Source organism: Mastacembelus armatus, chromosome 15 (genome assembly GCF_900324485.2).
Source record: "Mastacembelus armatus chromosome 15, fMasArm1.2, whole genome shotgun sequence".
Taxonomy (NCBI): Eukaryota; Metazoa; Chordata; class Actinopteri; order Synbranchiformes; family Mastacembelidae; genus Mastacembelus; species Mastacembelus armatus.
This window is the reverse complement of record NC_046647.1, coordinates 256,198-273,300: the sequence shown is the minus strand read 5'-3', so window position 1 is coordinate 273,300 and position 17,103 is coordinate 256,198. Positions and strand designations below refer to the sequence as shown.

General features: G+C 41.7%; 1 protein-coding gene across 7 annotated transcripts in view; it reads left to right on the top strand.

Annotated features, from left to right (window-relative positions):
• Window positions 1-17,103, top strand: part of ltbp1 (latent transforming growth factor beta binding protein 1) — a 206,642-nt gene that overhangs the window by 119,560 nt on the left and 69,979 nt on the right. For 6 of the 7 annotated variants that reach the window (XM_026308759.1, XM_026308755.1, XM_026308761.1 and 3 more), the window contains exons 10-11: window positions 10,345-10,467; window positions 13,988-14,155. In XM_026308759.1, coding sequence (XP_026164544.1) covers window positions 10,345-10,467; window positions 13,988-14,155 — 291 coding nt within the window. The remainder of the gene's footprint in view (window positions 1-10,344; window positions 10,468-13,987; window positions 14,156-17,103) is intronic. The other variant, XM_026308760.1, reaches the window with a different exon arrangement.

Below are 17,103 nucleotides of genomic sequence, written 5' to 3'. Positions count from 1 at the left end.
ATTGTCCCAACCGCAGTGGAGACACGATGCAGCAAAACGAAAAAGGGGGAGAGGGAAGCGCGAACGCTGCCATCACCAGCAGGGGCACCAGGCGTAGCGCTGTCAAAGAAAATCAACTGCAGCGGTTTTACCGCAGCGAAAGTAAATATCTGTGATATTGGCAACCGAAACACCGCTATGGCGGCCTGAGCAATCAAATCATGCAGCCGACAACCAGTGGGAGAGGGGAGCGGAGACGCTACCGTCACCACCAGCACTGCGATACCACTAACAAAAAACAACCACGGCGTTTTCACTGAGGCGGACACACAATACGTCCAATGCCGAGAGAAAAGAAGCAATGAGGGGAGCGCAAACGCCACCATCACCAACAAATTCCACTCCAAACAGAAAACAACTTTTATTGCTGCGGTGCACCCACAGCGAAAAAGCGCACAATTATTACCTCCCGGGTAATGTAACAACGAGAAGATCCCGATTCCACAGTCGCAGCCCCTGGAGGGCGAATCCGCTTCTCCGACCACTCGGGTCACGGAGCTCCCAGCAACTGGTAAGGAATTTTTCCCGCTGGCAAAGCAATCGGCCACCATGCGAACCGCGCGCGAGAAGAAGAGGAAAAGAGCCTTGGATGACGCCGGAATATATCACCTCCGGGGGTCATCCAGGGTCACACGTGACTTTGTTGGTATAAGTACTTGAACTGCGCATGCGCAAAGGTAACATTCAGTGCTTGCAGCACCGCCCTCTGGCGGTCAGAACGGATGAAATAGAACCAGCTTAACCCTCTGGGGTCTGAGGGGGCTTTTGGGGCCTGGAAAAATGTTGACATGTCCTGACATTTGTGCTTTTTTCAGTGTCTTTTAAACATATTAATGTCTAAAGTCCAATAACACTGTAATCAGCACAAAATTGGCTACAATAATATGTGAGAAGCAAGTTTATACGTGATTGTGTTTTTGAGAAATAAGTGTTTATGCATGGTTAGTGAAAAACTGCAATTTTTTACTCACTGAAATAAGACCATAAAACACAAACAGAACATTGGTTCACAAGACTTTGGAGACCTGCATGTTGTATGCAAGAGGGTGTGTCTGAGGATGAATAGTCATGTGATTTACCTGAGAAGACAAAAGACGCACTGAACGACCAGACAAAGACACGCATAATGAGCCTTTCAGTCAATGTAGATGGGAGGGAATTAGTGCAGCACAATACAAAACAATGAGGAGCCAAACGATCCTCATTTGAGTTAAAATCAGTGTTTTTACTCTGAGGACAAGCTAAACTGTTTGTCTCTGTGTGGAATACAAGAAGCGCTTCTTCACGTCCGTGACGCGCCATCATCCAAACGTGCAGAAAAAGTGAGTAAATTCTATGATGAAGTTTGACGTTTTATGTCATTTCTCGGGGGTGTGCACATATTTACCTGGTTCACCTGAGATTATTTACATGTGAACAGTGGACAGTGTACAAGGTGGGACCACATGAGGTGAGACAGGAAAAAACGGACTTCTCCGTACGTTCATACGGATTAAATAAAAAGTGATGATTTGTTTTCGACTTGAATTGTTTCACTGAAAAGAAAACATTTCAAGCTTTCTAGCCATATAATTCTTATTTTTATGAGCAAAGTATTCGCTGAGATTCTGGTTGTTTTATTTACGCGTCTGTGAAGAGAAATGGCAGAGACGGAGAAGACAGAGAGCGCATCCAGTATGCTTTCTTTATTTTACAAAAGCACAGCGTTTTGTTGTTATTATGAGGGTATACAAATAAAACTAGACCCTTTACAAATTTAAATGACATATTGCTCTCATCTGTATGATCAAAACTGACGGAGTAATTTAAGTTTGTTTCGTCGTTATCAGGAGAAGATGCCACAAAACATGGCGGCACGTTCGTCGACCCCTGAGGGTTAATGTTAAAAAGTCTAATGGCTGTGGGGACAAAGGATCTCCTCAAATTTTCAGTTCTGTAACGCAGTGAGATGAGCCTCCCACTGCAGCTGCTACTCTTTTTAGTCATTAGATCATGTAAGGGGTGTTTATTATTGTCCATTATAGCTTCCTCCACATCTGCTGCTCCACCACAGTTCTTAGAGGGTCCATGGTCCCCTGCCTAGCACAGAACTGGCCTTTTTAACCAGTTTGTTCAATTGCTTACAGTTCTGTCTGTAATACCAGTCCCCCAACAGACAGCAGCATAGGACAGTGTACTTGCCATGACAGTGTGGTAGAACAGCATGTCACTGCAGACATTGTAGGAACCGATCCGTCTCAAGAACAAAAGGTGGCTCTACCCTTTTCTGTACACTGTATCCACATTGGCAGACCCCTTCTGGATGACTGCAGAGGTGAGTGCGCTACTGAGGACCCTTTAGAGCAGACGTCAAGGCGGACATAACAGCGAGGGCCAAACTGTCCCGGGCCATCAGAGAGCCAAAGCGCACACACGCTCAGAGAATCCACAGTCACTTCAAAGCCAGCAGAGACACATGGCGCATGTGGCAGGGTATCCAGGCCATCACCAACTACAAGATAACATCACCTGCCTGTGACACTGATGTCTTTCTCCCAGGTGCGACTTCTACGCTCAGTTTGAGGCACAGAATGGCGTGATGAAGAGGAAGATTATCCCTCCTCCCAGTGACCGTACAATTCACTCACCGCCCCAACTACTCAACAGATGACGCCATCACCACCACCCTCCATCTCGTCCTCACCCACCTGGACAATATAGATACATATGCTGTTTATAAACGTCAGTTCAGCATTCAACACAATCATTCCTCAGCACCTGATTGGAGACCTGAACCTGCTGTTCCTGAACACCTACCTCTGTAACTGGATCAGTTCCATAACAAAGAAAGCCCAGCAGTGCCTGTACTTTCTGTGAAGGCTGAGGAAAGCACATCTCCCACGCCCCATCCTCACCATGTTCTCTAGAGGGACTGTCGAGAGTATCCTAAACAGTGCATCACTGCCTGGTTTGGGAATTGCACCGTCTTGAATCACAAGACCCTGCAGCGAATAGTGAAGACAGCTGTGAAGATCATCAGGATCTCTCTTACCTTCATCACGGACATTTACACCTCACGCTGCATCCGCAAAGCCACCATCTGTAAACCCACACACCTGTGCACTGGTTGTAGAAAAGCTCCCTGCATGGAGAAGAAGAAGAGACTTCATTGTCATTGTACAATGAGATACAACAAAACTTTGTTTAGCAACAATCTCCTGTAGCAGCTACAGCATCGGGTCTCTGTATGGAATATAACAGTGGGCAGAGATAAAAACAATTCTAAAATAAATACAAGATAAAAACAACACTGAAACACTGAGAAACACTGAGTCGCTCTCCCTCAAGCTTCCTTTCCCACCTATATATATTCTGATAAATATACTCAAAAAGATTATGCTTAATCTTATAGTTAAAAATATGATTTATATTTTGAATGCTACTCAAAGATATTTAAAAGAAACATCTCCCCTTTCCATTTTTAGCCCAATTTGTGGCAACACCTATTTTGATCCAGGTAGAGATGACTGTGGTTTTAAAATGGGGGTGGGACTAATGAAAGATGTCTCTCGGGGGGTGGAAGACGCTTAACCTTTGAACAATTGATTTCTAAATTTAATATCATAAACATTTTTTTCATAAATCAATCAAATGGTTTTATCAGGTCTTTTCAAAATCATCTTACAAATTTCCCTGCTGTCCATCTTAGAGAATATTCTAATTAAAAATCCATATGATAAAGGTATGATATCTAAAGTATGATCAAAGTATCACCTTCCTGATGACATCTTCTGCTGAATCCTCTGTCTCTAAGCTTAATGCATGGAAAACAGATTTACCGGGGGAATTCAATGGAACAGTGGCGCTAAGCATGTAAACTAGCGCAAACACAGACGGGTAATACAAAATATACTGCAATTTAATTGGCTGATAAGAACCAGAAAAACTTTCAGCAGGCAGATTCCTGACCTCTGTAATAGATGTGGTGAAGATAAGGGTACATTATTTCATTGTCTGTGGTTATATCCAAAAATAAAAGAATTTTGGGAAGTGGTTAGGGTAACAATACAGGACATTTTGTCGGTGAGACTAGCACTGGAACCAAAATTTTTCAGGCTTATACCCTGAAGGACATCACATAAACCATTATGAAAAAAATCTTCATAAACATGGGAATATTACAAGCGAAGAGAGTGATTGCACTATCATGGAAAAAGATGGCAAACCAAGTATTGCAAAATGGCTTATAAAAGTGTCTCTATGTTTATTATTGGAAAAAATCACATACATTTCCTATGCCAGAAATGCATCAGCTATTACAGGAGCTTCCTGACATCATCACAACGGTGACTAACAGGTGTAAGCTCCCCGTCCACCTTGAGCTGGCCCAATGCCCCAGGATGCCCAGTTTGGCCGGTACAACCTGTGGAAGGTGATTGGCCGTGTACTGGTCTGGCTCCGATCTCACACCATTGCCTTTTATCTCTCCATGGCAGCATCGGAGCCCACCAAACTGAAGGCCCCGGTGACGACTTTCTCCCTGATCACGGGAGTATATTTATGATATTTCACTTTAGGAAAAAATTAAAATTCTAGAATGGCGCCTGTTAGGTGGCAGCCTGTTACAGCAGCTCCTCTGTTTGTTTTTTGTTTTTTACTGAATTATCATCTGTTAATCCAAGTCAAATCAAGAGCTATGCTTTCTCTCTGATAACGGATGAAAGTGGACGAGTCCTGTGGAGAGACATATGGAGATTATGGAAACTGCATCAGAAAATATACATTTCTGTGGCAACAGCATCTATACAAGAGAGCAACTGCTAGCTCTCAAGGGAACAAGTCTGCTTCTTGGTATAAAACCTGAAATCCCCCAAGACCTGAGGAGGCATAGGAGGGGCTGCAGAGCAGGAGTGAAGCATCGAGAAAAACGTAGGAGATTTAAACCATTTCTCCCAAAAATTATTATGGGGAATGTGAGGTCACTCTGCAACAAAGTGGATGAACTTACAGCTCTAGCTAGCAGCCAGTGAGAGCACAGAGAGTGTAGCTTGCTTTGCTTCACCGAGACCTGGCTGAATAAAAATATACCGGACAGCTCGCTTGAACTGCCTGGGTTCTCACTAGTGCAAGCAGACAGAGGGAAACAGAGCGGCAAGAAAAGAGGAGGTGGTCTCGCAGTTTTTGTTAACTCTAAATGGTGCAACCCTGGACATGTAACAGTGAAAGACTGTATCTGTACTCCAGACATTGAGCTGTTGGTGGTTGGACTGAGGCCATACTACCTGCCCCCCGTGAGTTTTCACACGCCATTGTTGTGACTGTTTACATTCCTCCATCAGCTGCAGCACAGAGTGCATGTGACATCATCTACACAGTTGTCGCTGGTCTCCAGACAAAACACCCCAGTGCCCTTATACTAATTAATGGGGATTTTAACCATGTCAGTATTTCGGGAACTCTGACCAACTTCAAACAGTATGTGGACTGTGCAACACGAGAAAATAAGATTCTTGATCTCCTTTATGCCAATGTGAAGGAGGCATACAGCTCTTCAGCCCTACCCCCACTTGGTGGATCAGACCACAACTTAATATATTTAGTACCAACATACAAGCCTGTAGTAAGAGAGCAGTCTGCTACCAAGAGGTATGTGAAAGTTTGGTCAAAGGATGCTGAGGAGGCCCTGCAGGAGTGCTTCAGGGTTACAAACTGGGACCTTTTCATGGACGCTCATGGTGAGGACATCAAAGGCATCTCTCACTGCATCACAGATTACATCTAATTCTGTGAGTTCGTTGTTTCCCCAATAATAAGCCATGGATAAATAAGGACATTAAAGGCCTCCTCAACAAGAAGAAGAGGGCGTTCATGGCAAGAGACGAGGAACTCCGAGCCGCACAGAAGGAACTCAAGAGGAAGCTGAGAGAGGCAAAGCAGCTCTATAGAGACAGAGTAGAGCACAAGTTGAGACAGAACAATATCAAAGAGGTGTGGAATGGGATGAAAATAATGACTGGTTATAAGAAGTCTCACACTGCTGTGGAAGGAGACTTAAAGTTTGCTAATGAACTTAACCTGTTCTTCAATAGATGTGACACCACCTCTGCTTCTTACTCTGATCCATTGTCCTCACACACCACCTTAGCTGATGCCTTGGGGTCTCTTCACATCCCCCCACCCAACATCTCTGCCAATGCTGCCTCCCCATTGCCCACTGATACCATCTCCTCTATCAGCAGCCATACAACATTGAAGTATACCTCACCTCCAATAACTCCTCCCCTGCCCTCATCATCTGACTCCTCATCAACACAATACACAGGCCCAGCCTTTGCCACAGAACAGGTGAGGAAGGAACTAGCTAAACTAAAGGCCAACAAAGCAAAAGGACCAGATGAGATCAGTCCCAGAGTACTTAAGGTGTGTGCTGGACAGCTTGCAGAGGTTTTTCAGAAAGTCTTCAACCTCTCTCTGAGGCTCAAAAAGGTGCCTAAGTTATGGAAAACTTCCTGTATTGTCCCATTACCAAAAAGAACTCGCCCCAGTACCCTTAGTGACTTCAGTAGCGCTAACATCACATGTCATGAAAGTGTTTGAGAGACTGGTCCTGCAACACCTGAGGTCCCAAGTGTCTGAATTTCTGGACCCCCTGCAGTTTGCATATCAAGAACACATCGGAGTGGAAGATGCCATCATCTTCTTAATGCACAGAGCATACTCCCATGTGGAGAGGCAGGGCAACACTGTGAGAGTCATGTTTTTTGACTTTTCAAGTGCTTTCAACACTATTCAGCCCCACCTGCTAAGTGCAAAGATGCAGGATATGGAAGTTCCCGCAGATATGATGGAGTGGATCAAAGACTACCTCACTGTGCGGCCACAGTTTGTTCGCTTAGATGGCTGCATATCTGATGTGGTGATGAGCAGCACTGGTGCACCTCAAGGAACTGTACTAGCACCATTCCTGCTTACACTCTACATCTCAGACTTCTGCTACATCTCAGGAACCTGTCACCTCCAAAAGTTCTCTGATGACTCTTCAATCATTGGCTGCATCAACAATAATGATGAGGAATACAGACATTTGATAAAAAGATTTGTTGATTGGTGTAACAACAACTGTCTAAAGCTCAATATCAAGAAAACCAGAGAACTGGTGGTGGACTTTAGGAGGAACAGGAAGACCCCAGTCCTCGTCTCCATCCTTGGAAACGAAGTAGAGATTGTGGACTCCTACAAATACCTTGGAGTCCACATTAACAACAAACTGGACTGGTCAAACAATACAGATGCACTCTTCAAGAAAGGACAGAGCAGACTGTTCTTCCTCAGGAGACTGTTCTTTTGGTGTGTGCAACAAGCTACTGAAGACGTTCTATCAGTCTGTAGTAGCGAGTGCACTGTTCTTTGCAGTTGTGTGCTGGGGAGGTGGCATCAAGGCTGGTGAGGCCAACAGACTAAATAAGTTGATCAGGAAGGCAAAATCTGTTGTTGGACTGGAACTGGACAGTCTGGAGGCTGTGGCAGAGAGGAGGATGGTTGACAAAATAAACTCCATACTGGACAATTCTGCCCACCCACTTCATGAGGAACTGTGGCAAATGGGAAGTTCATTCAGCCACAGACTAATTCCCCCTAAAGCCAAGACTGAAAGATTCTTGACTGAAAGTCTTTTGTGTCCACGGCCATAAGACTCCATAATTCCTCAATATAAACAATAACGCGCGCACACACACACACACACACACACACACACACACACACATGCATGTACGCACACACACACAACCCCCCCAAATAAATAATTAGTTTATTACTTTATTAATTACTTTATTACTGTTAATCAATATAATTTAAATAATCTCAAATTTAATAACTGCTGTAACAACTGAATTTCCCCTTGGGGATTAATAAAGTACTTCTTCTTCTTCTTCTTCTTTACCTAAAGACATGTGGCTTGACAACTGATTCTGAGAAGGACTACAGTTCACACAGCAGAAGCTGGGTGCTAAGAGTTTTAACTCATTATCTGTCATGATTGCCCTTCGGGACTTCCTGCCGGGGACCTTTACTTTGTCAAGACTTTCTCTTTCCCTCGCACTGGTCCCTGGCAGCTTCACACTAGTTCATTGAGTTTATGAGTTTCACCTGTATTTAATCACCTTTGTTATTTTCCCTATTTATATACGTCCCTGTCTCCTTTGTTCTTTGCTGAAGCATTAGCTAACTAGTTGATGACTGTTAGTTTGCGTAAGCCTTGCCTTTGCTTATTACCAGAGTTGTAGTTGTTACCGTTTCATTCGGTTTTCTCAGTTTTCCCGTTTCATTCGATTTCTCAAGTTTTTTCCCCGTCTCATTCTGTGATTTTCAGTTTCCCTTTGTATTCGCCTCTCTGTTTTGTGTTTGTCCTGCCCTGGAGATCCCAGGAAGAAATAAAGCCTGTTTCAGTTCTGCATTTGAGTCCTACTGCCTCTCCTTCACTCCTTCACTCCAGCACCCCGCACCACCAACACATGACATTATCACAGATGACTAGTGGGTGAGAAAGTATCAAACTGCCATCTGCAGTCTGACCTTTTTCAAATATTCATTTTCTGGACTTTTCCATTGGCTTTTCCAGTTTGATCACTCCCAGCTACAGTGATCAGGACAAAAAAGCCTTCTACTTCAGTGTGTTAGCTGTCTTTTATTTTTGCCTCGCTACCATGTGCTGTTGGTTTAAGTTCGTTTGGATTAACAATAGAGACACAGATAAATACAAATCTAAAATAATGAGTTCCCTGCTGTCAACAGCCTAGTAAAACAAACTGGTTGAAAATTATGTCCTCCCCTTCACCTATAAACTGGATGTCATGGTGGGATACAGACATGAGTCACAGTCTGTGTTATGAGCCAAGCATGTTCTCACTGAAATAATTTGACTTGCTAAAACTCGACACATTTCACAGTTGAGTTTCAAAACATTAACAGTGAGCTGAACTACAAAAAGTAAGTCTGTGTCTGTATCTTTTATCATTTGGTAGCAACATGACAATGGAAGGCAATGTTGATCTTTTGGTCATTACCCCATTTTTATTAGAATGATATGGAGTGCCATCAATCTACAAACATTTATGGTCCCTGGACAAAGACTGTACATATCGTAAAGCCCTTTAAAATTAAAATTTCATGTGATTTGGGGAAATTTGAATTAAACTGACTAAACTCTTAGGGTTTCTGACTTCATAGGATCTTAATCAGCAGATAGAGTTTGCTTGGTTATAACAAAATTGTAAATGTTCAAACTTCTGCAATCCTAAAAAAGTAGACAAGCAGCCCAAAGCTTCTCAGAATAGAGACACATCCAACAAGTTCACATCCTTGTTGGCTTCAAAGCTGAAGTTTTTGTTTTTGTTCTGGGGAAAATAAAACTTAATTTCTCTCCGGCATTTGCAGGAATATTGTTTGTGTGTGCAGTTTTTAAGGGAGATGAGCCGTGGGCCAGGCTCCATCAAGTCTAATGGTGGTACAGTGACAGACTGCCATACTGACTGTCTCCAATAGCAACACTTACCCTACCTCAGTAAATCCAACTGGCATTTCTAAATTCTGTCATTCCCACTCACTTAGCATTATAACCACAACCTGTTGTCTCCACTGCAGAGCAGCTGATCATTCAGAAACCTGTTCATTAAAATACACCTCCATGTGTGGGGAAGCTGAAATGTCAGATAACAGTGACATTTTTGTAGTCAACATTTAAATTGAGATTTACACGGTTGACTGCCTCATTCCTTCTGATAGCAACATGAAAGACAGCCATTTGAAGTATAACATTACTGAATCATCTTCCTGACAGTACCTAATGTAGGAATCTTACATTATCCCTAAATGTGGATGTGCTAGCTTGCCAGTTTTCCTAGCTTGTCTTATCTGTTTTGTAGCTGCTTCTTGTCTCTCAGTGCATTGTAAATTAATTTATTCCATAGATTTTCTTTCTCCATGAAACAGTAATGTCAGATAACATTACTGATGAGGACAGAACCTTACTGAATGCATGATGCTTCTTATTAGCAGTAGTGCAGTAAGTCATCTACTAAATCAGCTTGTGAACAACAGAGGTTATGGGCAGCGTAGAAAACTGCAATTCTGCCAGTCACTGAATGAGAGTTGGCATTTCAGAACTTTCACTGTAGTTTTTATTGACAAAACCTGGCACTCTAATTTTGTTGTTTGACAATACAAATGTTTAGAATTGTTTGAACTACATATGGATTGAGAAAATATGGAGTGAAAGACAATTCTGTCATACAGTCTTTGTTTTTTCTTTATTTTGATGATTCACAGATTTGGATGAGTGCCAGCTACAGAGTGTGTGTCCCAATGGAAACTGTGTGAACACCGTGGGCAGCTACCGGTGCATGTGTAACCCTGGCTATATCCCTGACTCCACCTTGACTACATGCATATGTAAGCCCTACAATCAAACACTTTCTCAGCTGCTTTCTGTCATTACTTTCTCTTTCATTATCACTTTGAACATCCCACAGTGCAGTGTCAGACTGAAGAAATCTTATACTGGCAGATATTAATGCATTTGCATGCCTATCTCTGATGTGCTGATTGCTCTTAACAGAATCTTATTGGAGCTTGATATTGACCATCATGTCATCTCCTGATATGAAACACTTCTAAATAAAGGTTTTATTAATTTTCCCTACCATCTCCTCCAAAGTAAGCAAGAGCTCATTTGAATGCTTCTAAAACTGAAGTGTGTTTAAAGATGAGCAGATGAATATTGTGCATGGATAAAAACATCCCATCATGCATGTACTGCAGGGCGAAACATAAGGTAAATCTAAGATATCTCATGTCTTCACCTAGACAAGGTAGAAGAGTCAGGTTAACAGGAGAGGGGAAGAGATACAGCAATGACACCGGCACAGATGAAAGATGTGGTTAACAGACCACTCATGAGCGGTCATGAGATGAGTCTTGAATAGGGTTAATCACCCACTTCATTGTGATTGTATGTGTTTGTTTGTGTCTGATAAAATCTAAAGGAGTTGGTATATTCTGTATGGTTCTCTTTGAATCTCATAACTAATGAAAGTGTTTTATTACCATCACTGATTACTCCACAGTTTTAACAGAAGAGATTTTAAAAATATTAATGCTGACTTCTAGCAGGCCTGGAAACAGACATAAAATCTATTCTCTTCAACACTAGTGATCTTGTGCGAATTTTTGTTGTTGATCAATAGCAAACCACCTTCACTGTGCCACTTTCTAGTGTCATTTTTCCATGGATCCCGTACAACCCCCTTTATTTCTGCAGGACTGAGTGATCCAACCTGCAACCATCTACTAATGCCAACCGAACACCTGGCTCACATCATGTGTGGCTGTACTGGTGACTAGAAAGATAATACTTCTTCTAAAAGTTGAACTCTTGATACATTCAGAGCTTGAAACTGTTCACACTTTCAGATATTAACCTGTTGCAATCTTGTCCACATTAGAATATTTCTACTGGCAAACCAAAAACAACATTTTTGGGAACCAGTGCACTGTATTTATTTGTCAAAGTTAACAGAACAGTCTTTTCATCTTCACCTTTAAGTGAAAAATTAGCTATTTAGTCACCAGTAAAACCACAAAGATCTATGATGGTAGATAATGATCTGCAGAAAATAGACTCTTACTGAGGTTTACACAAGCCAGCACACCTCTAACATGTGAACAGGACAAACAACACCTTGTACCTGCTATGTTGTCCTGTGGACAGTGGCAGCATGACTCAGATGGTTTCACACTAAAAATTACAGGGTAACAGCTCGGCATTCTTATTAATGTCCCAGCACAACGTATGGTGCAAATGAAGTGCACAGTGGAACAGTCTATCTTCAGGGTCATTCACTGTGTAGCACTATGTTATACATGCAGGAAATGACACTGTCTGAAGAATAAATCTTGTCTGTTTTCTCATAGCCAGGCACCTGGCCATTTACTGTCGTGAACAAGTATGACTGTCAAATTGTCGGTTTTGAGAAATTATAAAAAATTATCAGTTGCTTTACTCTTGATGCCAACATTGCAAAGGCATACGGTGAGTGGTTACACAATCTGACAAACTCCTGTCTGTATTTGTGTCACTTTCCCTTTACCTAATTCCTGATCCAACACTCATTCCTTTGTGATGTTGAAACCACCATGCTGTTTTTGGCAAATATGGCGCACAGTATTACATACTAAAGAGCTTCATTTTGCCCTCATCTCACTTTCAGAAGCATTTTCCTTGTGCTTTCATAGTCATTTAAGTGCAGTTTGGCAAACACCATGTTAGCTGTCATATATTTTTGCATCAGGACTGGCTTCACCTACTTGCTCAGCCATCAATGCCAGCCTGTCACTGAGCTGCAGAGGTAGTTTTTGTTCTGCCAGAGTGTCCCATTTCAACAGATGAACCCTACAGAGAGAGGATGTTGATTTCTTAGTTACCTACATGACCAAAGCCCCACTTTCCCATTTACTCGATTTGGCCTGTAGGAAGAGTCACAATAATGGAGTTTACATTGCTCCAGGGAACTTTATATGTCTTATTTATAAGTCTTATCAATAAGTCTTATTTCCAGATTTTGCTAGGACTGTTCCTTGAAGTTGTTGCTGTCTGGAGGTCTAGGTTGAGTCTGTTATTTCAGTTTTAATCTAGATGTAAAATGAAGGACATCATACATAAACAAAGAATGCCAATGTTCATTGGTTTTGCATTTGGCAGTCCATAATTTTGATCTAGACTGAATCTACTGTCCAGTGCTAATTAGCACGTTAGCAAACTAACTTAAACTAACATGGTGAACAAACTTTCAATCTGCTAAACAGCAGCATGTGAAATTCATTGTGACCATGTTAACATGATGACATTAGCATTAGCTTAGTACTGCTGTGTCTAACTACTATAGACTAATATCTCTGAGTATGACTCATCCATTTCTGTTTGAATATGCATTTATACATAAACACACAAGATATTTAGGTGTATTTCTGAATTTTGGACGTGAATACATATGGTGTTTAACTCCTTCTGCCAGGTTTACTGCATGAACTAGACTAACCGAGTCCTAACTCCAGCTATATACTCAACACAGACATGGCAATACTGTCAGTCTTCTCATCTTTCAAAAGAAACTCAGTATACTCCAAAAATAAGTGCTTAGTATGATAAATGTTAGTATGTTTTTCAACAGTAAGTGCAAAACACTGACACATCTTAATATTTTACATAACCATTTCCATGCTTACCAATTTGCTTCCTATACTTCCTATAATGAATTATATTCATTGCAACATTTAAACCAGTGTGACTTGATATGAACTGCATTACAGCCTCAGAACTGGCTTCAGTGAGCCTTTTAAGACAATATTTTATTATTTAAGATAAGAAAAACCTTTATTTGTCCCACAGCAGGGAAATCATCACAGCAGCAAGTAAGGCATAAGATAAAGAATAGGAGCAGAAACTTGTAGGAAAACTTGTTCACGTAACCAGTAACTGAGGTGATTTACTCCAGGTAATGTTACTGTCATAAAGGAAAACTATACAACTTTGAAAACACAAACTAAGCCAAAGTCTCCTGCATGGCTTAATCTGACCCTGCATCTCTTAATGTGACCCTGTGTATTTGCTTGAAAACATGTTTTTTCCTACTACATCTGTGCTTCAGGTGTATTTTCTGTCAGCTGTAATTGTTGACTGGCTTCTCACTGTAAAATATGGATTTTTCCTTATGCAGTCTGTTGTTTTCAGGTAAAAAATTTAGACTGCAGAAATTTGTAGGTGAGAAGGGAAGATTGCTTTGGTGAAGGGGACCTCTTTATTTTCCCACTCTCTATCCTCTCCTTCCACCATATATGTCTTCTACACTGTGGTGCACTTCTTCCTACACCTCTCCCCTCCTTTTGTTTGTCCTTCTTCTGCACTCCACTTCAGTCAACACGCCTGCCGTCCCAGAGGAGAAGGGGGCTTGCTTCCGTTTGGTCAGCTCAGGGAGGCAGTGTTTGCACCCAGTTTCTGCCCAGCTGAGCAAACAGCTCTGCTGCTGCAGTGTTGGCAAGGCCTGGGGCCCTCGTTGTGACAAATGCCCCCCTCCAGGAACAGGTAAGGCCCCCAGTCACATCAGACATTTATCCTGTCTAAGTGAAAGCTAGCCCCAAACTTTTTTTTTCTCTAATTTTTCTGGAGAGAAATTAATATAAAACACTGTCCAACAGTCCTGTAGTATAATTTAGCCTTGCAATTCAGTAAATGGTAAAACCTTAAAATGCCCCACAGACATGAGGCAGCTCTGTTCTGCCCAGTGTCCCAACATCTTGTGGGATTTTGTTCCTCTTAAAAGAAGTACCAATTATTAATAACATAAAGTACTATAAGACCTTTTAGCCATGTTAGCAGCATAGCTCTAGAGATGGCAATGTTCTGTAAGACATGATAGTGACAAAGGTGACCGCCACCAGCAGGCTTTCTCATGTCGAACAAAATACCTTCCACAATGATTTCTTCACATGGGAGTTTTTAAATCTAGGGAATATATTGTTATAACTTATTAAATAATGTAAAATAAGTTCCCTAACAAGTGTTACTTAAATTGAATGTGGTTTGAAATAAACTATAGAGAAGCACAAAATACAATGTGCTTTTAAAAATGTAGAGAATTTCACTTAACCATAAAGCTTCTGTCATAATGAGAACTTACAACATGTTTTAAAGATGGCTGGATGTGTGTATTTGGAAATACACTTTGAAATAGGGAAGAATAAAGCCATATTTAGTATGGCTTTATATATTTTAATAAAGCACATTTACAAGGAGTAAGACACATAGTAAAATACATGACAATATAGCTTCATATATCAGATTGTCACGATTCAGGGTTGTAATTAAGATTCGGACCAATAATTACGCCCACTCTGGTACTTCAGGTGCAATAAAAAGGAAACTTTATTTAAACAAAAAACAAGGAAAACCACAAACAAGAAAACAGGAAACTAGGGGACAAGGAACAAAGATACAGAGGTTGGCGGGGAACACAAGGACATGGGAATCCAAACTAAGGGACAAGACAACATGAACTGAGGGGACAAGACATGGGACCTGGGACACACACACACTGGGGTCACACAAGCCTACAGGGAACAAGAATTCAGGGACAAGGCAGGGGGTCTGGGTCACGCACACACTTGGGCACTCATCAGATCACAGGGGAACAAGGACAGGGAAACAGGGCATGAAGAGTCTGGGTCACACACAGACGGGGAGACACACCAGACTACAGGGAGACATGGACAGGAATACGGGGGAAACGAAGCATGGGAGTCTGGGTCACATGCACTCGGGGACGCACCAGACTGCAGGGAGACATGGACAAGAATACAGGGGAACAGAGCATGAAAGCCTGGGTCACACATGTACTCGGAGACACATCAGGCTACACAGGAAACATGAACACAGACACAGGGGAACAGAGCATGAAGGTCTGGGTCACACACACAATGGGGGACACACCAGACCACAAGGTAACATGAACATGAACAGAGGAGCAAGACAAGACTAAGGCATGAATGAGGGGAACTAAACATGAACATGAGACATGAACACTACAAGGACAAGACACATCCACTCAGACACGGAAACATAAACACCAGACAAGTGGAAGGGGTTCAGGAAAAACAATAAGGCAAAAACAAACTTGGAAAGTACTTAGCAGAACAATGGCAGTTCTTGGCAGTGCTGGGCAGCTCAAGCGAGCGTTCAAATGAGAGGTTCGAATGAGAGACAACCTGGCAACTAGACTATGGCTGAACAAAGGTATATGAAGGGGAAAACACAAACAAGGCATAGGTGAAAACAATTAACTAATTGGGTCAAAGTAAAGAGAAACAAAACAGAACAAAACTAGGTTTGTCATGATCCTTCAAAATAAAAGTACAAAACAGAAAACACAAAATACGGATCATGACACAGATATGTGATGTAATGCAGTACATCCACCCAAGAAGCTAGAAAACAAACCACACACAGTATTTTTTTTTACAAAAATTTAAATTCACCTTTTAGGAATTAACTTGAATAAGAAGACAAATTACAGAACCAAGAAAAAAAATTGAAGGAAAATCCTCTTGATATCTATTTTTGATGATACATTCAGTCAGCATGGATTTCACATTTTGGCTAACTTTTAGATTACCTTATTAGAGTCTTTGCAGTAGTTGTTTTCGCACACTTGATGCTTTCCTGTTTGTCTTTTATTTTCATGCAATTCAGTATGTCAGTACAGTCTAGTCTGGCAGTTAGTTTCAGCCATTTGTGCGTATAGCATAGCCACAAATGGCTGTGGGTTCTTTGTGGCTTTGTGGCACAGGTTCTTTGTGGCTATGCTATACGCACAAATGGCTGAGCATTTTAATATATTTTGAATGTTTTGGCTGTGGCAACCTCCTATGTTTCCTTTTTAACCTCAGGAGAGAGACAAGAACAGCAACAATAAACAGGAAATAGACATTACAGGTTAGTGGTGGTCCAGGACACAGGAGGTAGAGAGAGAGAGAGAGAGAGAGAGAGAGAGAAAACAGTGTTTCCATTGATTTTAATGGCTTGAATGACCTTAAAATTGTTTTCTTCCTGTGTCGTAAAAGGGGTTTGCTTACAGTTACACAAAAAATATTGTGCCATTGTGTGCTGATGAAAACAAGCCAAGCATTCCATTACGCAAGGGCATTTAATCAAGCATAAGCCTGAACTAAGACATTCTTGGATGCTTTTTGAGATTCTTAAAGCAGAAATTTTGGTTTTTCACACTCCCCAGGTTCTTTGCCTTGCCAGTGCCTCAAGCTTTGCCAGGACACTATACCAAAGTGCCTAATTTTTCCTGTGAGGGTTACAGTTGGTATTGGTATAGATACTCTGTTCATTCAGTTTATTGGTCAGCTCTAAATAATACTCAGAACTGCACCACTGAGAGCTGATTCCAGCTTTCAGGTCCTACCCACCTGTTGCATAATTCTGGTGATCAGCATAGTATTTTACTGCAGCATTACTGGGATCCCTAC